The 23,594-nt window shown below is 43.1% G+C and overlaps 1 protein-coding gene across 4 annotated transcripts in view; it reads left to right on the top strand.

Annotated features, from left to right (window-relative positions):
* Window positions 1-1,557: 1,557 nt before the first annotated feature.
* The window catches only part of YLPM1 (YLP motif containing 1), a 36,520-nt gene continuing 14,483 nt past the window's right edge, over window positions 1,558-23,594 (top strand). For 3 of the 4 annotated variants that reach the window (XM_077784025.1, XM_031504975.2, XM_077784027.1), the window contains exons 1-10: window positions 1,558-2,610; window positions 7,625-7,861; window positions 8,778-8,972; window positions 10,214-10,956; window positions 13,792-16,107; window positions 18,452-18,557; window positions 20,898-21,378; window positions 22,541-22,633; window positions 22,999-23,173; window positions 23,321-23,466. In XM_077784025.1, the coding sequence (XP_077640151.1) occupies window positions 1,573-2,610; window positions 7,625-7,861; window positions 8,778-8,972; window positions 10,214-10,956; window positions 13,792-16,107; window positions 18,452-18,557; window positions 20,898-21,378; window positions 22,541-22,633; window positions 22,999-23,173; window positions 23,321-23,466 (5,530 nt within the window). In that variant the 5' untranslated portion in view covers window positions 1,558-1,572. The remainder of the gene's footprint in view (window positions 2,611-7,624; window positions 7,862-8,777; window positions 8,973-10,213; window positions 10,957-13,791; window positions 16,108-18,451; window positions 18,558-20,897; window positions 21,379-22,540; window positions 22,634-22,998; window positions 23,174-23,320; window positions 23,467-23,594) is intronic. The other variant, XM_077784026.1, reaches the window with a different exon arrangement.

The following is a 23,594-nucleotide window of genomic DNA, read 5'->3' as shown; positions in this document are numbered from 1 at the left end:
GAATAAAAGAATAAAAATAACATATTCTGAATAGAAGAATCATAGGGCATAATGTGAACTTAACAGGGTTGGTTTTTTTTGTAAGATTGGGTAAGGCCAGTGTGTCTTGTCTGGTGGGAGTCAACTGTAGTGCAATCCAAACCAGATTTGAGTATTGAAGAAGCATCTGTCAAGCTATTTGGAAGTTACATTTTGGCTTCTACAATGTAGGCTGGAAAACAGTTGTCCTGAAAACGTTTAGGTACGTGTATTCCCTCACAAGAGAAGTAAAAGAAGTCTCTTGACAATATTGAGTAACCACAACAGTCAGCAAAAATAGTAGGAGAGACCTGCCTGCAGGAAATAACTGTTAGTAAACTGATCACAAGGGAACTTACATACAATGAATAGATCAGGAGGATAAATTAAAGGATGTTTGCAACAGGAATTCCCTATATTGGAAGGACGGAGTTTCAAAAGCTTAGTGAGTAAACTGGCCCATAGAACTTGGGTATAGAAATGCTAAATACAGTATAATGAACAGTAGATGCGGGGTAAAAACACAAATGCTATCTGAAAGTCATATTCACTGCAAGAGAAATCTAAGACCATCCTAAATAGAAAAGGATCAATAATCATCTCTAAATAAAATGAAGGGTTACTAAAGAATAGAAAAGACAGTTCTATTAATATCAAATTAAGATCATTTTCTTAAAGATTTGCATCTCAGTTGAATTTAGTCAAATATTTTCTTGCAGATTCATGGTGTATCTCCTCTGTAGACTTCCTGAAATTTAACAACGAATGAACATAAAGTTCAGCTTTTCTACCAGAGAGAATAAAGCTTCTCTACCTAACAATGTGATTTTCTTGATATTTCTCCTGACGAAAAATCTTAGGACCTTTCCTGCACACCTGCCTTTCTCCACTGGCCAGGGATCCTTGATTGAACAGGCACGAACTAGAGTGAACAGGGCAGAAATGGCTCGGGGTTCCTGTGCGTGTAGAGGACACGGAGCAGGGACCCCGCGTGCTGGCGTGCTGCTGACCCGCAGCCGCCAGGCTCCACTGCCCAGCTGCTGGAATTCACTCGTACGCGGTCTGCCCTGCCACAGCAGTTCAGCACTTGCATAAATCATATTGCCTACACAACATATTGTATGTTCAACTCATGCTTCGGCGTGGGTAACCGAGGGCATCGACGCCGCCGCCCAGGGACACCGCGGCCAGGGGGAGCGCCGCGCCCGCCACACACTGACCAGCTCGCGGGGTCCTGGCGGCACCCCACCCGCAGGGGAAGGCGTGCCGCCGGCCCCGTGCCGCCGGCCCCGTGCCGCCGGCCCCGTGCCGCCGGCCCCGTGCCGCCCGCCCCGTGCCGCCGGCCCCGGCCGCCTCTTGTCCCGGCCGCCATGTGTCGCCCCCGCGCCCCCGGCCCGGCGCTGCAGGCAGCTGCCCGCCAGGCGGCGCTGCACCCGCCCAGCGGGGCGCTCTGGCGCGGCGCTCACGCTCCGCTGCCCGGCGGGGGCGGAGCCTCGCCGCGCAGGCGCCGTGCGCCGCCCGCCGCCGCGGCCTGTGTCCGCTTCGCGCTCCGCCATGTACCCGGCCTGGGGCTTGTACGGGGCGGCCGGGCACTACCCGCCGCCCCCCACCTCCATCCCGCCCCCGCCGCTGCCCATCCCTCCTCCCAGCGTGCCGCCTCCCGCCGTTCCGCCGATGCCGCTTCCCAGCTACCCGCCGCCGGGGCCCGCGCCCCCCGCCGCCGCGCCGCCGCCCGCCGGTTCCTCGGGGTTCCTGAGCCTGCAGGAGCAGCACCTGGCCCAGCTGCAGCAGCTCCAGCAGATGCACCAGAAGCAGCTGCAGTCCGTACTCTTGGGCCCCCCGCCGCCGCCGGGCCCGCCCCCGCCGGGGCTGCCGCCGCCGCCGCTGCCCGGCTCCTTTACCGACTGGCAGCAGCAGCCGCCGGTGCCGCCGGTGCCGCCGCCGGTCCGCAGCTACCAGAAGCAGTACGCCCACCGTGAGCCACCGCCGCGCAAGCCGCCCCCCGCGGCTCGGGACCGCGACGGGCAGGAGCCGCCGGGCGGGCACGGCGACTGGGGCGAGCCGGTGCCCGCCGAGTCGGTGCCCATGGACATGGAGCTGTCCTCGCCGCCGCAGTCCCCGCAGCCCGGCGCCCAGCCCTACCTACCCCCCGCCCAGCCCTACCTGCCGCCGCCCCAGACCGAGCCTTACCTGCCCCCCGCCCAGCCGCCCCCAGCCCAGTCCCCGCCGCTCCAGCCCTACCTGCCCCGGGCGCAGCCCTCCCAGCCGCCCCCCTCCTTCTCCGAGCCGCCGCCCTCCTACCTGGAGCCCCCGCCGGTCACCGCCTCCCAGCCCTACCTGCCGCCTCCTGCGCAGGGCTACATGGCACATCCCCAGCCCTACCTGCTCTCCTCCCAGGGCTCTCCTTCCCAGCCCGCGCAGCCCGCCCTGGCCCCCTCCATCCCTCCCCCGGTCAAGCCGTCGCAGGCTCATTTCCCACCGCCCCAGACGTCCTTGCCCCCGCCTGCCGCTGCCCAGCCGGAGGCCGCGCAAGGTGCTGCCAAGGAGGGCGGTGGCACGGAGCAGCCGGACCCCTCCACCATGACTCCCCAGGTAAGGCCGCCCGGCTGGCAGCGGGGAGTCGCAGGACAGCGGTGGCGATGAGCCGCTGGCAGGTACGGGGTGTTGCAAAGGTCCCCGAGTAAGGGCAGTTAATAAACACACCGTATTTGCATAGTATTGAAAGGATTTGGACACAATCCATGTAAGTGTGGCAATGGCACAGCTCAGGGGTACCTTCTTATCCAGTGGTGTTTGTAGGGATGTAACAAATTGTCATTTCTCGAGAAAAATTGTTTAGGGAAAAATGTAAATCCAGGCTGACTTGAATTTTCTTGAGTGTGTGTTGGTCTCTGGAAAATGTATTCCAAAGTACAGCATGTGGGTACTGTACCTGCCTCTAACCCTTGTTGGCTTTGTCTGGCCTGTTGTGAGATGCATCAGGTTGTTTCCTTGTTGCACATTGTGGGATATCACTTGTCTTCAGTGAGTTCTTTATTACAGCTTTTTTTAAGGGGTTGAGTTACAGTTTTCTACCTGATCAGTGTAGAATTGTGACTGTTTTAATATTATCACACACAGTTAAAGCTGCAGCAATGTTTCTCTTGAAGTACGTACTTGCCCTCTACTTAGACGTAATCCACATTTTGTGCTACATGTGTTTGATCTTCCAGTATAAAATTGCATAGGGCAAATTGTAGGGAAATGTTCTGAAATGCGTTGAACTGAAAAATGTCATAGCTGTATGATTTTTATGTGTACACTAGGGCCAAAATACTGCAAAATGTTTGCATGCTTCACTTCCTAAATGAGACCAGTTCCAGTGAACTTGATGGGACCATGCATCTGCATTGTCAGGGACAATCCAGGCTTAAGGTTCCACATGCACAGCAAGGTGCATGTGTTGAGGCCTTCAGCTATGTCCATGGGTCAGGCAGATTCACTGGGGCTTTTGCATGGGTTAAGCGTTATCTTATGGGGATCTACCTGCAAGAACAAAACTGAACTGCATACTTTGAAATTTCTTTACTTAAATCTATTTTTTGATAAATTGATCTTAGTGTTCTAATTTGAAGCTAAGTTTGCAAAAATCCTATTGTGTCATATTGAAGTCACTGACACTTTAAATTGCTGATTGCTAGGACATGCCATTTTTACGTTTGTACCATATAACTAATTACTGCCTGGCAAAGTAGTGCTTTCAGTTCATTTAGCTTAATTTTATGAAGGTTTTGGACAGTACTAATTGACCTTTTACAGTGATAATAACAAGAATTATTTTTTTAATGACAAAACCAAAACCTCAAAAAGTCATGTGTAGAAAGTGGTGTTAATTTGGTATTGAGTCAGTTTGTTGACTTCTTAAATTATTGAGCTCAGTGATAAAATATTGGTAAAATATCTCCAGAAGAGTTGCAAATAATGCTTTATTGTGGTGTACACATGGAAGCAGCAGAACACTGCTGAAGTTTACATTGTCTGGTTTATGAGTGTTTATGTAAACTATCTTGAGTAGTTTGCTTGCTCTCATTCACAGTTCAATGTTATTTCAAAAGGAATATGATATTTTCCTGGTCATAACTTTGTTATAACAGATTAATACGATTTTGGCTATCTTAGGCTGTAAAATAAAACAGGATTTGGAATAACAAGCTTTTGCAAAATAGGCATAGGAAAAGCTAAGTGTAGTGATGCTTTCATGCCTTTTAGTAATCTGAAAAGCTGAGTGAAGAAACAGTGTAATTAGTTATTGTAGTATCCTATTAGGCTGTTGTTTAAACTGGCAGTTAAAAGCAATTATTTATGTTTCTCATCCCACAGTAACAGTGGCTGCAGACAAATATATCAGTGTTTTTCTCTTAACTCAGATTATGCAATTTACTATGAGTTGGTGTTATATTATCTTCTTTCCTGTCTAAGATACTGTTCTTTGCCTTGACAGTATTGCGAGTTTAGCGTTGTTTCTTCCATGAGTATATAGTTGGATTAATTTGCTGGATTCTTGTCAAATCCAGTTAAAATAACTGTGGTATTTCCTTAATGTTCTATCTGATACTTGGGTAATGTATGCTGCTATTTGTTTACCATATCACAGACTGGGTAAGCTTGGAAGGGAACACAGCAGGTCATCTGGTTCAGCCTCCCTACTCAAGCAGGGTCATCCCAGAGCATGTGGCACAGGGTTGTGTATTCCAAACAGTTCTTGAATGTCTTCAGGGAGAGACTCCACAGTCTCTCTGGGCAATCTGTTACAGTGCTCAGTCACCTGCATGGTAAAAAAGTTCTTACTCATATTCAGGTGGAACTTCCTGTGCATCACTTTCTCCCATTGCCCCTTTCCTCATTCCTTGGCATCACCAAGAAGAGCCTGGATTCTTCCTCTTGGCACCCTCCCTTCAGATACCTGTGTACATTGACGAGGTCCCCTCTCAGCTGTCTCATCTCAAGGCTGAACAGTCTCAGATCCCTCAGCCTGTTCTTATTAAAGAGAGATGCTCCACTCCCTTGGCATCTTCATTGCCCTCTACTGGACTTGTTTCAGGAGTTCAAGTCTCTCTTGTATTGAGGAGCCCAGAACTGGACACAACACTCCAGGTGTGGCCTCACTAGGGCTGAGTAGAAGGGCAGGATCACCTCCCTCAACCTGCTGGCAATAGTCTTCCTACTCCAAGGATGCATGGGTACATCTGTACCCATAAATACGCATTTTATCTGCATCTGTCAAAGCTACCTCAGCTTTACCATCTCACTATTTAGCAGACTGCTGCACTCTTTAAACAGCCCATTTGTTTTGTAGAGGGTGCTAAAGCATTCATTTGCAATTTTCACCTGGAAAGGACATAGTGTCCCCCAAAATAGGTATTATGTTATGGCCTAGGGTCACCTATATTAGCTTTGGAGTAGTCTTTTGGTGTGGACTTCACATTAGCATGTTTGGTGGTATGTCCTGTGGTCAGGAGCTGATAGTGCTGGTTTCAGTGTTCCTGAAAATGCTACAGGCCTAGTCTCTTGGTCAGCCAGAGATGGGAAAAGGCCTCTGTTGATGCTTGTGTATTCCGTGGGTTTAAGGATTTTAACTGGACTTGAAAGATGACAAGTTCAGTTGAATGACAAAGTCATTGTGAGGAGGTAAGCACTCAGTGACTGAATTCTTCGTCAGGAAAGATTTTCTACATTAGCACTTCTGTTTTGCTCCAACTAAGCTGTAACAATCTACCTTTCGGCTTTTCTTATGCTTTTCAGATAGCACAGTAATAGATGTCATTGATTCATCTGCTGAAAATAATAGGTAATTATATTACTATAGCTCTGGAAAGCCCATGTCATATTATGAGTTCTAGCCCTATGTCCAGTTGGTGGAATGCGGAGAAAACAAAATGGATCTGTGGAGACAGCAATTTTGTGGCAGTAGAAAATGTGCTCACCCATCCTAGCATCTAGCACCATGATGGCAAATCACCTTATAGTGAGTCCCTTTTGAGATGGATAATTGAATCAGGTTTTGTATAGCTGGGAAAGTTATGCTCCTCCCTTGAGTTGCACTTACTCCAGTATGTTGTTGAAGGTTTCTGACAGAGTCTGTGCTGCAGTGTGAATGCATATCTTCCACCCAAAACTATGGAACTCTTCTGAGACATAATCTTGTTAAAAAGATTTATGGCATGAATAATTGCATGATCAATTTAAAGTCTGTGAAGCATAGTCTCTCATTAACCTAATTTCCAAGTTACAGAAGTATTTTTTTAAAAAATACAGCTCCATATTTGTATTTCCTACCAAGAGAAAACATTGTTTCTGATCTGAGCATGAGGTAGGTTTCTAGCAGAAAGTTACTCTTCTTTTAAACCTGTGTAAGATGGCCAGAGTGATTCACTTTTGAGAAATCTCATCAGACAGCACTTACTGCTTTTGTGTTGTCACACTTTTATTTTAAAATGCCTGCATCTTTTAGATTCTTTTCTGTTTCTAACTTGGCTTTATATAGGTGTTTTTTTCTTAACTGTGCATGCTTGGATGGAAAGAAAGGTCAGTCACAGATTCTCAGAGGTAATGGAATTGAGAGCACAAGAATGGTTGCACCAGGTTAGACCAAAAATTAGAGTATTTTATCATTTTATTTTTGATAGTGACTAAAATCAGATGTTAAGAGAACAACTTAAAAATCAAGAGTGTAGCAATACTTTCCTAGGATACAGGAGCTGCCTTAGCTGTAAATGGTGCATTTATTTTCAAAATATGTAGATTTTTCTGAGCTATGTCTTGAATCCGCAAAATTTTAGCCCTTGGAGAGGTCTGTGGTAGGGACTCTGGTGGCACAAGACCATGTCAGGTGAAGAGTAGCCTCCCACAGCTGTCTTTCTGTTATTTGGATACCAGATATTTCTCATATTGAAAGAGACACAGAACCATTGCTTCTTATTCAGGTCTCTTTAAGACACTACTACTTAAGTGTTGAGATACTTATCTCTAGTCTTTGTTCTTTATGTTAGTGGCAGCTTACTTTTTGAAGCTTCTGTCATCTGCCTTGAGTACTCTTAATTCAGGCGATACTAATCTTCACTATATCCTGGTTCTGATTCTTCTTTTTCTTTCCATAGCTTTGTTCAAACATCTTCACTACGATTTCTCAGCTGCCATTTTGAATCTACTTGATGTCTGTGTTCTCTGTTCATCCTCTTAATCTCTTCTGTACAATTCCCCCTTTTTACTGTAGTTCTTAGATATAAAAAGCTGTAAAACCAATAAACATGGTACTTACAGCATGTCTGTAGTAATTTTGCTTATTATTGCCTGTGCTCCAGATTTTTGTTAGTATTGTTTGCTATAGTTATAGAATAGTAAGCTTGTTGGGGTAAAAAGTAAATTCTGTTGTGGGTTCTGTGCATCACACAGTAGTTTCTGAATTTTGATTTGATCTTCTGACATCATTGCAATACTGTTGCTGAAGAAGTCAGTTTTTCCTCAAAACAGTTTTAAAAACTTTTCTACATTATGACTCTAGTGACTATAATTAATGATTTTCTATTGTTTTTTCTTGTGAAACTTAGAAAATCTACATCTATTACAGGAACAGCAGCAGTACTGGTACCAGCAGCACCTGCTTAGCCTGCAGCAAAGGGCAAAAGCCCATGCTCAGGGACAGCAGCAGATGAAAAGTCCAGTAGTGAAGGATGAGCAGAGAGTGAAGTCTGAAGAAGAGAAAATCAGTGCTTCAACTCAGCAGTCTGAACCTCCTCCTCTTAATGAATCCCTGCCTCCAGCATCCAAAGAAGATGAGTCTTCTCTTACATCCACTGAAACTCAGGTAAGCTTTGTAAAGTGACGCCACTCCATTCATGTCCTAGATGAGCCAAAACCCCAGGAAAATTAATGCCATCAAATTCTCTTGTATACTTTGTAACAATAACTAAATATTGTGAAGCAGTCGTAAAAAAGAATTTGCTAAAGCTGCACCAATTAGAAGATACACTTCTTGTATATAAAATTACATGTTCACCCATACACGCACCAAGCAAGTCTGAGCTGACTTTTCCACACCATCCACAATGTTGTCATCTTTGTCTGCGAGAGCACCTCATGATATTGAAGTGTAAAATCAAGTAGGTACTCAGTAGCTGAGGAATGCTATGTTTAAGACACTGTTTCTTCATTTCTTTCTGGCACTTTGTGCATTCTGGCTCCCCTTCTCTCTGTGCATTAGAGTTGGTCTGAAAGTCAAGAATTTTGCACAGAGGTTTGTTCGTCAGCATGCTCAGTAACAGTTACTGTAGAATAGATGGAGGTCATGATTGATGTTTGAACAGTATGTGCTCCACTTTAACTTGCAGTATGCAGGTTCCTACAAAGTGGCAGAAATAATGCCCTTGGAGTTATTTTACCTCATCATGAAAAAACACAATTTCTCATTACATTTGCTGTGAGTGACAGATAACAGAATTTCATTAATCTCTTTCCTGTAGGTTATTTCTTTATACATGAATAATGTCATTGCCATCAGCCTAACCTTTAGATTAGACTGTTCACATTAAGAAAAAATGTGTTCACATTCAGAAAAGGCGGGATAAAAGTCAGCCTTCTAGAAGCTGTGGGTGGCTGGAACACTGAAGTACAGTGATACAGTAAGGAACAGTGAGGAAGTTCCTGTAAAATGTATAGTGACCAAGTGTATCTTTTTCCAGATGCAACTTTCCTTTGTTTATAGTATTTGCCTTTTTCTGTAGCTCAATATCGAACCTCCTGATGACCCTGAGGAGGATTTGAGATTACAGCAATTGCAAGCAGCAGCAGCTCAATGGCAGCAGCACCCCCATCAGCGGGTTGGGTTCCAGTATCAGAGAATAATGCAGAAGCACGCTCAGCTGCAGCAGATAGTACAGCAGTATCAACAGATCATGCAACAGCCTCCACACTTAGAGGTGAGACACTAAGGAGGTGGTGTTTGATACACATCCTGGGTGACCCAGCACACATAGTCTGCTGAAAAACACATAGTTGAATAATTTGTAATGGTTGACTCATTTGTCTAGCTATGTTTTCTGCTTGGGTAGAAGTTTATATCTATTTTCCCTACTGTCACTCAACTTCAGAATGAAAAAAGCATTGCCAGATGGTGGTAAAGCTTCAGTAGAATGAGAAATACAAGATTTTACACTTCTTGTAAGATTTTTCAGATGTACCTAGGTGATACAGGAGCAAAGCTGAACACAATATTGAATTTACTCAGCTTTGAATGTTTTGCCACTGGAGAAACAATTCAGAAAGGTCAGGTAAACAGATGATTGCACAGAGTAATTTGGAAGCTGCTCTTTTTTACAAAAATAAGTATGTACAATGATAAATATAGATGCCAAAAATAGACAGTAAATGTAATTTAAGAGATCTGTATCTCCCATTATTTTTAACTCAAGTAATCACTTGAAACCAGTATTGTAACCTTTAAGCTTTTAAGTAGAAGTTGATTACTGTATTAGAGAGTTGAGTCAACTCTTACTGGGTTGGTAGAGTTTGTATATTGTATATAGGTATTTCTTTGTAGGTTGGGCTGTCTGAATGTTTGTGGTTTTTTTAAATCTCTTCCGGTAAACCTTAAAAATCTCAGGCAAAATCAAGCTGTGAATATTACAATATCCTCAAATAATGAAAGACAGAACTTGAAAGAAGCTTCATTTGTGCAAATAAGATCTGGTAAAGGCTTAGAGAAAAATAATTGCAGATTGCTGAGGCAATACTGAGCAGGTTAATAGCAGAAACTGAAACCTTGAGAAATAGTCACGGAATGTATATATGTGAAGATTGATTTGGGGTTTAGCCATTGTTAGGATGCAGCATTAATACAGTTTATACAGATTATAGGTTTCTTCAGCAGTCCTGTTTACTGATTTGTGGACACAAAGTCCACAAATGTATATGTACTTCTATACATATGTATAGAAGTCTTCTATACATAGATGTAGTATATAGTCATAAAATACATAGATTTTCACAATACCTTTAGATGTCACTGTTGGTGTTTGCTTTTGTTTCGGTGTAGTTCTTCCTCAGGTTTGTGCCCACGTCATCAGAAATTGTGATATTACAACTGATACTGAAATACATGGCTTTGAGAGTAACTGACTAACTAAGGTATTTTGAACCTGTTCTTGTCATCTCATTGCAGACAATGTCAGTGGATATGCAGCTGCGACATTATGAGGCACAGCAAAAACAGTTCCAGCAGCTTCATAAAGATTGGGAGCGATCAATGAATCAGCAGTGGCAGCATCAGCTTCAAACCTACCCTCACAAAGACCAGCTTCAAGAGTATGAGAAGCAGTGGAAAGCATGGGATGAACAGATGAAGGTTACTCAGTCACATCTGCAGGAAAAAGTGACCTCACTCCAAAATCTGAAGAATCAATATCCTGCAAATGTTTCGCTGCCACCTCCATTTATTCCATATTCCCAAACTGGCCAAGGTGGCATTCCTATTATGCCTCCAACTTTACCTTCAACTACACCTCCACTGGTCCCCCCGCCTCTCTCTTCTGTTTCTCAGTTATCAAATTCCTCTGTCCCTTCAGGATCCAGTTCTCAAAGCAGTCAAACTACTGAAACACCAAGGCCAGCTCTCCTTCCCACGCCTGGTACCTATGCATCAAAAATAGCTAGTTCAACTAGCTATTCACCTTACCATTCTCAAGTAGGTTCATCCTTTGGCTCATCTGACCATGGAAAGTCTCAAGGTCATCTTAGTAAACAAACTGTAAATATTTCATCTGAACAACAGTGTGGGGAACTGAAAGGCACTTCTGCAGTATCTTCAGCACACACACCTGTTGTGCAGGATAAACCAGTGAGGTCAGGTGGACTGCTTCCAGATCCTCCCAGATCAGCACGTTTTGAAGGCCCTAGAGGCCCTAGGTAAGAATGTTTTTGTTGATGTATACATATTTCAGGCTATAAGATTTTCAGTGATTTATTAAGAAATGAAATACATATCTTTTTCTCAATCTTTTTGAGGTTGTGTGAAGTGTCTATTTGTTCAGTGGAGTTTTTGCTTTTAATGTTCACCACAGAGAACACCATGTTCTCTGTATTTATATTTTTAAAGCAAGATACATAGATGTCTTTCACCTGAGCATAATCTAGAGTAGTTTGTATTTTTTTTTCTTGTAAAGTGCTTGAGGTGCTGCCTCTTTTCATTCACAAAGACACAATGATCAATCTTTGAAAATAGGAAAGCTGTTGTAAATATTTGGTATGTCTTTGCTGATTTTATACCTGTTATATAATTTAATCCAAGATCTTGTTTTTTGAATATTTTTCTTTAATACATCATATCAGGGTGCAAAAACTACATCTGTTCTATCTGCTCGTTAGTTCAAGATGGGTTGGTGTGATGTCGGCTGAATCAAAGGGCAGTGGTGTTCTGTTCAGTTGTCTCTATCCTTGCATACTCTGCTAGACTTTACAGTAATGTCTTCATGGTTGTTCCTCTTCTCTTTGCTTCCAAAGCAATCAGTCATGAATAATAATTTGTGAATTGCTAGCAGTGTACATGAGCTTTGTATAAATGAATCATTTTCTACCTCCTGGTAGTTTTTAAGAAGTGTTTCTGTTTCTGGGGATTTGTTGGATGTACAGTTCTAAACAGACTGTTTTCATTACTTACTAGTGCATGTCTTTTATGTGTGTTGGTGTTGGAATCCAGGACATCCCTCTGGCTGCCTTGGATGTCTCAAGACCCCGTCAGGGGGATCAGGGACCCTGGCAAGAAGTCAAAAACACTTGTGGCTTCAATTTTAGCCCGTGGGAGAGGCTGCCAACTCTATATGAGGAATTACAAGCCAAAAGGGTTTGAGTAGTGTAGTAGGTGAATTGACACAGGGTGGAAAAGTAGAATTTTAGGTTTTTTTAGAATGTAATTCAGGGGTACAAGGTGGAAGAATTTGGGCGTGTCCTAGCCTTCTTTACTTTCTTCTTGTCCTTCATGTCTTGGTGTGGTGGTGACACTTTTCTGTTGGTTTAAGGTAGAGATTCACTGTTTAACATAGGTGGTGGGCATTGGCACAAATCAGTAAACATACAATATGTAATTTTGAGTATATAGTGTGGGGGCCACCCAGGACTCAAGGCACACTTCTATGGCTTCTGTACTAGGTGGACTTCAGCAGGTCAGAGAGACAATATTATAGATAAGAAAGAATAAACAACCTTGAAAACTCGACTTCACGCATTCCAGACCTCTTCTTTGGCTGCCAGGCTAGGGGAACAAGGACCTTCACACTTGTTGGGCTCTCACCAGCTGACCCTGACGTGTTGGTTTAGAGCTCAGTGATATGAAATGATAGGCACAGGATGTCTTTCTGGGATGTGAGCAGACATTTCTGGTTCATATCCAGCCTTTCATCCACCAGTAACCCCAAGTCCTTCTTGGCAGGGCTGCTCTCGATCCCATCATCACCCAGCCTATACTGAGACCAGGGGCTGCCCGACCCAGGTGCAGGACCTTGTACTTGGCCACATGAGAATCCCATGGGCCTACTTCTCAAACTTTTCTAGGCACCTCTGGATGGCATCCTGTCCATCAGGCATGTCACCCACACCACTCAGCTTGGTGTCCTCCACAAACTTGCTGAAGGTGCACTCAGTGCCACTGTCCATGTCATTGATGAAGATAAAAAGAGTGCTCATCCCAGTCATCTGAAGGCCACTACTTGTCACTGATCTCTCTCTGGACATTGAGCCATTGTCCTCTATCTCTAGATTTTACCATCCTGCCAGTTCCTCATCTACCAAATAGTTGCATTCATCGAGTCCATCTCTCTCCAATTTAGAAAGAAGGATGTTTTTCATGTCAAATACCTTAAAGAAGTCCAGACAGGTAACATTCATAGCTCTTCCTTTGTCCACTAGTTACTCCATCGTGGAAGGCCACTGGGTTGGTCAGGCAGGACTTGCCCTTGGTGAAGTCATGCTGGCTGTCTCTTATGACCTCCGTGTCCTCCGTGTGCCTTAGCATAGCTTCTGGGATGATCTTCCCAGACACAGAGGTGAGACTCACAGGTCAGTAGTTTCCAGGGTCCTTCTTTCTACCCTTGTTTTAAAATAGGTGCAGTATTTTCCTTTTCCCAGTCATCAGGTACTTCACCTGACTGTCACCATTTTCCAGGTATCATGGAGAGTGGCTTGGCAAGTATGGTAGAAAATTCCCTGAGTATTCTGGGATGTATCTCATCAGGTCTCATACTTACATATATGTATCTACATATATGTAAGTATATGTCAATACATATACTTACATATATTCAGGTTCTTCAAGTCATCATTAATCTGATCTTCTCTCTTATCATGGGAGTGACTTTGCACCCCTAGTCCCTGCTTTGCAATCCATCCACTCAGGAGGTATAGGGTTGTCAGTGAAAACTAAGGCAAAAAAGTTGAGTATCTGAGTCTTTTCCTCATGCATTTTTACCAGTTTTCCAGTTGTGTTTGTCCAAGGGGTACACTTTCATTGACCTTTCTTTTCTGGCTGACATACCTATAGAAGCCCTTCTTGGAACTCTTTGCATCCCTTGGAAAATTCAGTTTCAGCCATGCTTTGGCCTTCCTGACTCATCCAGTGATGTACAACTGTGAATCCCAAGCATCTAAGCAACTTGACTTTAGACATGAGTTCTCTATTTTGTGCAAAATTAATCTATAGGACTTTTATATGACATGTTATTTGACTAAAATTTCTGTTGTCATCTGTAGATTTGATGGACCTCGAGGAAGAGGATATGATAAATTTGAAGGCTCAAGACAGAGAGGACCTCGTTTTGACTCCCAGCGCTCAGAAGGATACAGGTCACGTTTTGACCGACAGAATACAGATGGACAGTCTTCAAGTAGATGGGGCTCTATCCCACGAGGACCAGCAGGACAATTTTATACAACAAATGCGTCACATGGACACGGTTCCCGACCTAGTGGTCCACGGTGGATGGGGCCCAGGCCTCATTTGGGACAGCAGCAGCAGCAGCAGCAGACACAGATAGACTCAGAGTCAGAAAGCAAAGAACCTTTTACAGACACAGCTGGTGATCAGCAGTCTGTAAGCAGAACTGAGTCTACTCCTGATGCACAGAGTGCAGGTCCCATTGAGCCGAATGAGGATCTGACAGACACTCAACAGGAACCATCCAAACCTGAAGTCAAAGAACCTAGTTCAGACCCTCCTAAAAAGTGGACATGGAGTTCACATGATCCCAACCAGCAAGCAGAAGAGTCCAAGGCACCCACACCACCTATTCAGAACCAGAATACAGTAGCCCCTGCAACAGGAAATCAGGATTTGGATTCACCAGATGGCCAGTTGACTGCTTCAGATAGCACCCAGGGCTTACCTGGACCGGAAAGCAGAGGAAAAGGGCCATTCATGCATGAAGATAGAGGAAAAGGACCAGGAAGCAGAGGAAGGGGCCGTGGCAGAGGGCAGGGGGATGGCCGTGGCTGGGGAATGGGCCGTGGCAGGGGAATGGGAAGGATGGATGGTGGCCGGGGAATGGGAAGGATGGACGGTGGGTGGGGAATGGGCAGGATGGATGATGGCTATGGCCGGGGAATGGGCAGGATGGATGATGGCCGTGGTAGAGGATATGTATACAGAGGCAGAGGGCAGGCTAGGCAGGCATCCATCCGTGGCAGGGGAATGTTCAATAGAGCAGGGAGCAGGGAGAGGATGCCAGATAGACGGTCAGGCAGCAGGGAGAGGATGCCAGATGGACAGTCAGGAAACCGAGAGAGGGGGCTGGGTGGACGGTCAGATAGCCATGAGAGGGTATTCTCTAACCGAGACAGAGAGCCCCCTGGACGGGCAGGCAGCTGGGACAGGGGACGGGCAGGAAGCCGGGAGAGAGGCCCAGTCAGACGGGCCTGTAGCCGGGAAAGAGAGCCCATGCGAGGGACAGGGAGCCGAGAGAGGGAGCCCATGCGCCGGGCAGGTAGCCGGGAGAGGGTCCCCGTCAGGCGGGCCGGTAGCCGGGAGAGGGTCCCCGTCAGACGGGCAGGTAGCCGTGAGAGGGACCTGGTCAGGCGGGCAGGTAGCCGGGAGAGGTGTCCCATCAGAAGAGGAGATAGCCATGAGAGGGAAGCAGGAAGATCTGAAACAGGCAATATGGGTAAACCCATTCACCTAGGAGATGACCCTGACAAATTGCCTCCGTACCATCGAGATGAAACATTCAGGGGTTCTTGGGGTCATGAAGATGATACAATGCAGGAGGAATTTCCTTTAGATAGTCAAGATGACCCGTCTTTGGAGCATGAGCAATTGGATGAATGGGAAAGAGAACCATACTGGAGAGATCACAATTCTGATTATCAGGATGATTCTGCACATGCATATGACAGAGATGACAGGTTGCAATCCCACCATTCACTGCCTCCATTGTCTCCCTTACCACCACTACCTCCTTTATCATCTGATCACGACAGGCGAGATTCATGGTGGGATGACTGGAAAAGGCCAAGAGAAAGGGAACTAGAGAGAGATCTAGATAGAACTGGAAGATCCTCAGATATTTATGATCAAGGTTTAGACAAAGAATGGGATAGAGACTGGGACATGAGACCTATGGATGACAGAGAAATGGGGAATCGTGACCTGGATATCCCCCCTCTACCACCATTACCACCCCTTCCACCTCTGGACAGGTATCGTGAAGATAGGTGGAGGGATGATAGAAACAGAGATCATTATGACAGAGATCTCAGAGACAGGGGGGAGCTTAGGATTCGAGAATATCCGGAGAGATATGACACATGGCGGGAGAAGCAAGACTACCTTCCTGAAAGGACTGACTGGGAGAGGGAACGGTTGTCGGATAGGTGGTATCCCGATGATGGAGAGAGACTGCGGTCTTTGGATGACCACTCAGATCCATCCCTTCCTCCCCCTTCACATTCGTCTGATATGCTGGGAGCAGATTCAAACCTGGACTCTGACCAGTCCTTGGGAGGAGTGATGGTCCTAAGCCAAAGACAGCATGAGATAATTCTGAAGGCTGCCCAGGAGCTCAAAATGCTTCGGTGAGTTGCCTGGTTCTGTGATTTTGAATAGGAGTTGCATTCTATGGGATCCATTTGAATCAACATGGTAATGGCTTAATTTCTTTTGCCCACACCGTGATAGTAGGAGCTCATGTGGAACAAGTTATTTGGAGTACCTTTACCACAGTTTTTGTAGGTGGACTTCTTTTTCTTAAATGGATGATTGTCCCTTTCCCTGTGAATATGGTATTCCCTATATGTTACTTTCCAGGAAGAGATCTGTTCCATCACCTGACCAATCTTTTTTTTATCCTCAAATAAACTTTTGGATAATTGTTTTTCAGTATTTTTGGTGGTGTCAGATGAGCTTAGTGATAATTTTTTTTTAGTACTTACCCCTCACTATTTTTGTGATATTGCTCACTTTTAAGTTAAAGCATGAGTGGGTTTTTGTTCGTTTGTTTGTTTTTTTTTTTTTACAGAGCTTCCTCATTTGAAACCAAATATTGTCAGTGAACAATTTTGTCAAATTTGGTTTGATATTAAGTTCTGGGAATCAGCATAAAAGGCTATAATAATTAGGAAGATATGAATGCAAGAGTTCATCAAGACCGCATTTTTAGAAAATAACTGCTAGACTTCCTAAGGCTTTAGTAAGTGTTTATTATGAAATTAATGATAGGAGAGATGAGGCTTTCAACAACCTAATCTAGTGAAAGGAAGGCTGGAGCTAGATGATTTTTGAGTCCCTTCCAACCCAATCCATTTCATGATAGAGATGTTTTGCACTTTTCTTCAGGCTGTTTCGTTTTCAGATTCGTAAGACTGCTGAGCACCTGTCCCATATGGAAGGTCTTAGTTGTATGTCAAAGTGCAAGAAAAATAATTTTTTTAAAGGGAGAACTTTTATTCTGAATCATTTAATAATTTACTGCAATTAGATTAGTTCAATGGTGTTATTAACTATGAAATCTGTGTTCTAAAGTAGTATTTGCTAAAAGTTTGGAGTAACATTATTTTCAGCTTCCTGACTTTCCCATTGCCTCTGTTGCCCAGCATATGTTTTACTGTTTATTGTGACTAGCTGCAAGCCAGTCACATAGGCTAAGGACCATAGTTTGGGAATCACTATGACAGAAATGTATTAGGGCTTGCTTAAATAATTTAAACATAGTCACTAAATGTTTTATGTAGAAAGTAGTTACATATACATCTTTCAAAGCTGGTAAAAAGGGGAAATATAAACATGATACTGATTTTTAATAGAATATGAGGGTTAATCTTCAAATTAGTTATACTGGTACTTCTCATTATTTCTTACAGGCAGATGATTTAAATCTGACAAGTAGGAACAACTTTATGGAGATTACTTATTAATTTTTATGGGGATTTTTTGAGCCAAGAGTTATACCAGTAGTGTGGTACATAACTGCTTTCATCTCCAAAACTAAAGCCTTCATCTGGCTTTGCTTTTATTGTGTGTAAAACAGCATGGTCTCAGCTGCAGACTGTTCTGTATTTGTGATTTAGTGTAGTGCTCAGTTTACTCTTTGTATTTACAAAACGCTGAGGATTCTTTTCTTTGAGCCAAGTTCCCCTTCTGCTGAACAGAATAGCTGCATTATTGGTTAGGGTGGTTTCTGTTATGTCTTGTTACAGAGGGATCCCATTCTTAGTTGTCATTTAGAAACTGCTTCAATACACAGTTATTATTCAATATAGAGTTATTAATAATTTATAAACCTAGATTAAAAAATGCTAACAAAAACTGAAGGGAAAGGAGATCATATTCACTAGAACTTTGTAATCCAGTGATTGTAATACAGCTGAATCTGGTCTCTGCTCTGTACACTATGTATTAGTTGTATATTAAATAGCATTTTGATATAGCAAACAGCATTTTGATAGCATTTAAACCAAAGAAGCAAAAGTTACACTCACTGTTTGTTTTTTTATGTATTGGAATCTCTTATGCAATCCTGTTACCATGTGAACCAGAGTAAGTAACTGAGAGCACTTAAGGTATGCCTTTCCAAGGGTTTCTTTCTTGCAGAAGGTGTTGACAGAAGCTAAAAATCCAGCTTTTCTCTTTATTGTTCAAATAGAGTGGTTCTGGCAAAGCACAAAAGCATAACTACATGTCTCAGGAAACTTGTGATAGAAAAGCATGCAGCTAATACACAAAATGCCTCCATGGCTAGGTGGATGTGAAACAGGGATTTCTGAATCACAGCATTGCCCAAGTAAAACCTCCTGTGTGCTTTTCTTTTTTGGGCTTTGTCTGTGATGGTAGTGTAATATGTGTTCTTGCCATGAGCATTGATTTCTTTAATTTTTCATTTAAGCTAGAGACTTACAACACTTTCTTATGATGCATGTGCAGGGAGCAAAAAGAGCAGCTACAGAAGTTGAAGGAGTTCAAACCTGACATTTCCACCCAGGACTCTCCAAGATTACAAAACACAAGCACAAGGCCAGGTGCCTTTCAGGTAAATTTACCTTACACTGATAACATGTTGGTAGTAATTACTGTTTATGTATGTTGAACCAGTTCTACACACTGATGGCCAAATTTCTCTGTGAATGCCTCCCCAGCAATCCTTACAACCTTAGCTGTCTTCTGTTGAGGCGAAACAACTTCTTAGTTTCTTTAAATTTTCCAAAGCATTTTCTACTCAGTCTGTTGCAGAAGACCTCTCGTTAGGGGTGGAAATGAGCCAAGACACAGACTCTCATTTAACAATGTGAAAAGGATCCCAGTTTTATTCTTCTTTACAGTTAGCTATCCTGACTGACTACAGCACACTCCTGCTGTTGGTTTCTCTGACAGACTCTGACTGCTGGCTATTTCCTCCTGGAATTCGACTGCAAGTATTTCCTTGCTGCCTCTGATCACAGGGTTTTACCTAGCTCAACTATGACTGCAGGCTCCAGCAGCAGGCTCCAGCTCTATCAGACCCAGACTGACCTCACAGCAGATCTTTTACAGCAGCAACTCTCTTTCTTGTTTCATTCTTGAATGTGTCTCTCTGAATCATTCCTTCTTCCTCAAGGCTTCTCTACTTCCTCAAGGTCCTTTTCATCAAGGGTCTCCCTGACTGGCCAGCCCATCCATTTTATCACACTTATCTTTATTTGTCAGAGCCTATTAAGGCGAGGCTATTCTTCTTTGGTAATTGGTACAACTGTGATTTATCAGGGGCAAGGTCATTTGTTATCCTTTCTTCTACACCTACAAGTCCACCATGTCTTCTGAGTATAACCCATCAGGGATGGTTGCACATGAGGTTCAACAGTCTAGATTGCTGTGGAATAATGTGCAAAAAGAGGTGAGCTCCCCTAAAACAGGGATGTAAGGTTCACAAGAAGACCCCATTTTTCCTTGCTTAAGTTCTTTCAATATGCACTGCTTTTCCTACTTCAGGAGCTATCTCTGAAGTTGGAAAAACTTGAGGATGTGTCCATTGGATATTGAGATATTTCAATGTAGCATGGGCACTAGCATTCTGTTTGCTGTTTGTATTGGGAATTTTTACTACCTTCTAGAATATCATGAAGTCGATGGAAACTCATGTTTGTGTAGCTCTATCCTGTTGTGGTGCAACTACTCCTCTACCACTTAATTTCCTGTGCAGTTCTGGGAACACTTCTCAGATGCTTGTATTTGGGTTTTTGATAATTCAGAAATCAACTGAACTTCTACAGTCATGCCAACCCGGGTTTATAAATCCTTCCTAGAATGAGTAAACAGTTTTGTTAAATGTGTATTGGAGGAGATATCTGAGTTGATGCACCATCTTTGTTCTTCATCACATCTTAACCCCAAAGTTACTCACACCAATAAATTTAGCCATAAGGTCTTCTGGGTCTGACATTTAGCCAGACTAGCCTTTTTTGTCCCTCTATCCAGAGAAGTGTTATGCAGTGAATGAGGCACTGCAAGTTTTCTTTTTGTCTACGTGACCTCTTCCTTGTTTACAGTGTCTGTAAAGTAAAATAATGGAACTGGTTTGCTACCAAGAACTGCAGGTATGTTGATGCCTTTAGGAAGCTACTTTACTCTGTTTTGATATTTTGTAACTCAGACTACTTCACTCATCTACCTGGAGGTTTTCAAACAACTTTTGTCTTTCTTGGAATTCCTGCCTCAAGATATTTCTGCTGTGACTTTGAGTTGTTATTACAGAGCTCAGCTTTGTATCTACAACTGTCCTGCAATTTTTGTTGTATGTTGCTAATAAGGCTGCCTGTAACTTGACATCTGATGATGAAAAGTCTTGGAACGTGTGGAGTTTCTTGTGGATGTTTGGTTCATGAAGGATTTGGTTTGGTTTTGTTTTCAACTAGGCAAGACCTTCCAATTTCATATGTTCTTCTGATATTGATTTTATTAAGGTTTTTCCAGGTATTTCTGCTCTCTGAATTTTTCCAGTGGTTTCCACAAAGAAACTGGCCTTATCAATCCTTTTGCATCTCACCAAGCTGTCCTACTTTCAGATTTTCAGCCTTCACACAGACAGCAGGAATCTTTGCAGACAGCAGGAGTGTTTGGGAATAAACAGTAGACACTTTTGAACAGAGATAGGCCTACTGGAGCTAAAATTGGTAAGGTTATTTTGAAGAAAATCAGTAGTTTAAGCCTTCACATAGTGAGAAAATGCAAAATTAAATCAGGCCACTAGTTTTTTAAAAATAGTCCTCCTACCTGTAGCACCTTGATGGAGGTACTAGAAAATGTGTATGATTTGACTACCAATTGCCATTGCACATACTGAGGATGAGAGAAGATTAGTTTACAGATCTACATTAAAAGTGCTTTCTGCATCTAGGTCTCTTCTCAGCTATCTTCAGAGGCACCAGTAGAAGCCCAAGCTATTAAACCTTCTCCTGCTGTTATTATAAAGCCTCCCGTGTTGTTCAGACAGCCCACCCCTGTGACAAGACCAAGTGCCCCACTGGCAAGGCCTACTACTCCTATGACAAGGCCACACGCTCCAGTTTCTACTCCAACTACAACCCCAAGTCATGGTCAATCTTTAAAACCATCACCTTCTGCTGTGGAACAGGAACGCTGGGATGAGGACTCTTTCCATGGACTGTGGGACACAAATGAGGATAAAGGTGCAAATATGGAGTACGAGTTGTGTAAGCAGGAGTCGATGATGCCTCCACCTGTCTCTTCACCTGTGAAAGTACCTGCCGTCCACACCTCCATTCCACCAGCTGTACCAGTGTCCCTTTCTCCGGTTATTCCAGCAGTTCCTAAAGCACCCATCATTCAGCAGACAGTGGATTATGGCCACGGGCGAGGTGGGCATTGCAGTGTATTTGATATGTATCAAAGAGCTAATTAGTTCTCCTGACTTTTTTTTTTATTAAAGGAGTGTGCCATGCAAAGTATGCGTGTTCTGCAGTTGATGTGCAGACTTGAGTGCATTAATGATGTAATGCTGAGCAGTGCAGTTATAAGGAGTCTTGAACCTTTAACCAGTTAAGACGCTGAGTTTAGTGATTTTCTTGATGCTTTTAGAAAGAACTATTTCTTGTTGGTGAACAGTGTATATTCCATGACTACTATTCCATTAATGGTATATAGCCATGGGTGCTTCTAATAAATACAAAATGATGTACTATATTTAGGTTGATACTGTGACTTTCTCTTAATCCTTTTGTAGGTGAGTATGGAAATAACTGGGCTAGAAGGTACTTCAGATGGTTACAGTTCTTAGGTGTGACTTAGTGATTTAAAACAGAATGTGGCTGGTGTTTACATTATTTATATACTGCACAATGGGTGAGAGGTACCCTCTAGCCAGAGAGGGAGACAGTCTGGCTCTGAAGGGCATACACCCTCTACAGTTGTTTAATGCATAAGTAGCAGAGGGTTCTGATTTTACTGTTGAGCTTACCAAAGCTAAAATTCAACACTAGTTTTTAAATAGATTTGATCTTCCTCATTTAACGTGAGTGAAATAATGTCATAAATAAGTTCTTAAATTGTGCGTTGTCATTTAAAGACTGTTTTTTCCCTCTCTAAAGTACCATAACAGGACTGGATGCCATATCTGTTTCATTAAGTAAATGTTTTACTAAAAGCTGTTAGAAAAAATGTCATTGTTGTGGGACTTTGTTGCTGTTCTTGACATTACAGTAACTCTGTAAGTTATTGAAACTTACTGAGCATCTTAATGTTTATAATTTTCTGACACTGCATGCTCCCTGAACTCACCTGAAAAGGCAGAAGCCCTATTGCTAAGATGGAGTGATTTACTTGCACACACATACAAACCCACTTCAGCCTTTAAAAACCATGGTGCTGTTTATTAAAGCTCTTTTTGCATTATCCATTAAAAGAAATTATGGTAGTTTGTAGTCACTTTTAATGCCGTTGACTGGTCACTTTTCATGAAGAGGAAAGAAAATGCAAGACGTGTTTTAAAATATTAATTTATTTTTGTTTATTTTCAACCAGATATAACCACCAGTAAAGTGGAACAGATTCCATATGGGGAGAGGGTAACCCTTCGTCCAGAACCTTTACCAGACAGGCAAACATTTCAAAAAGGTACGAGGTGCTTGGCTAGCTTACCAACATTAGTTAGCTCTGAAAAAAATTGTAAGACACTAAAAGCTTGTTCAAACTAAATAACTCTTGTTTAAGCTGCAACCACTTTATTCTCTTTAAAGGTCCAGAAGAATAAGAGTTTATATTTTCAGGAGGAGTATTGCAGTCAATAACCTAGCCACTTTAAAAATTCAGTTTTGTGGCTTTGAGTAGGACTGCATGGTATGGTTCTCTGTTACAGTTTGGAAAAAAGTGTCTGATTAGGTGCATCCTAGCTCACATGTCATATACTTTTCTTGCACTCTTGCCTATTGCCTTCTTTTTCCAAAATAGTAGTTTGGATTTCTATGGGTTTCTCCCTTCAGAGCATCCAGGTCGCTACAACAGAGAAAGAGATCGTGAGCCTTATTTTGAACGTCAAGGTAATTCCAACACAGATCATCGGGATTTCAAGAGAGAGCGGGAATTGCACAGAGACCGAGGTTCTGTGGACTATGAACGAGAGAGATTTGAAAAAGAGCGGCATCCCCGAGATGATAGGTAGGATTTTGGAACACTGTGGAAATCAATACCGTTGAGGCTGCATTGCACATCAGGCTGTCCGTTTTGCCTCTGAGGTACATGTTCCTTTCACTCTGGAATTCACAGTGGAAATTCACAAAAATACACAAAATACTTTTTTGGCAGGGTTCTTCCTACTACACCTTCAAGAACTCCGTCTTACCGTGACAAGAAAGACCATCCATCCTCCAGGCGAGGTGGTTTTGAAAGACCACCATATGAACGAAAGACAGATCGTCCAGCATATGATCATGGGCCTTCCATGTTTGGAGGTACAGTTTCTCTATCTTAAAGTCATGCTAGAATATTATGAAAAATAATGGACTTGCAGAGGTTAAGATTAATTGTAGAAGATTAATTGATTTGCAGTATTTGTTTGTTTAGAACATAAAACTCAGGA

This window comes from Lonchura striata, chromosome 6 (genome assembly GCF_046129695.1).
Source record: "Lonchura striata isolate bLonStr1 chromosome 6, bLonStr1.mat, whole genome shotgun sequence".
Classification (NCBI taxonomy): Eukaryota; Metazoa; Chordata; class Aves; order Passeriformes; family Estrildidae; genus Lonchura; species Lonchura striata.
Note: the sequence above shows the minus strand (reverse complement) of the source record. Positions and strands in the feature narration are given on the sequence as shown.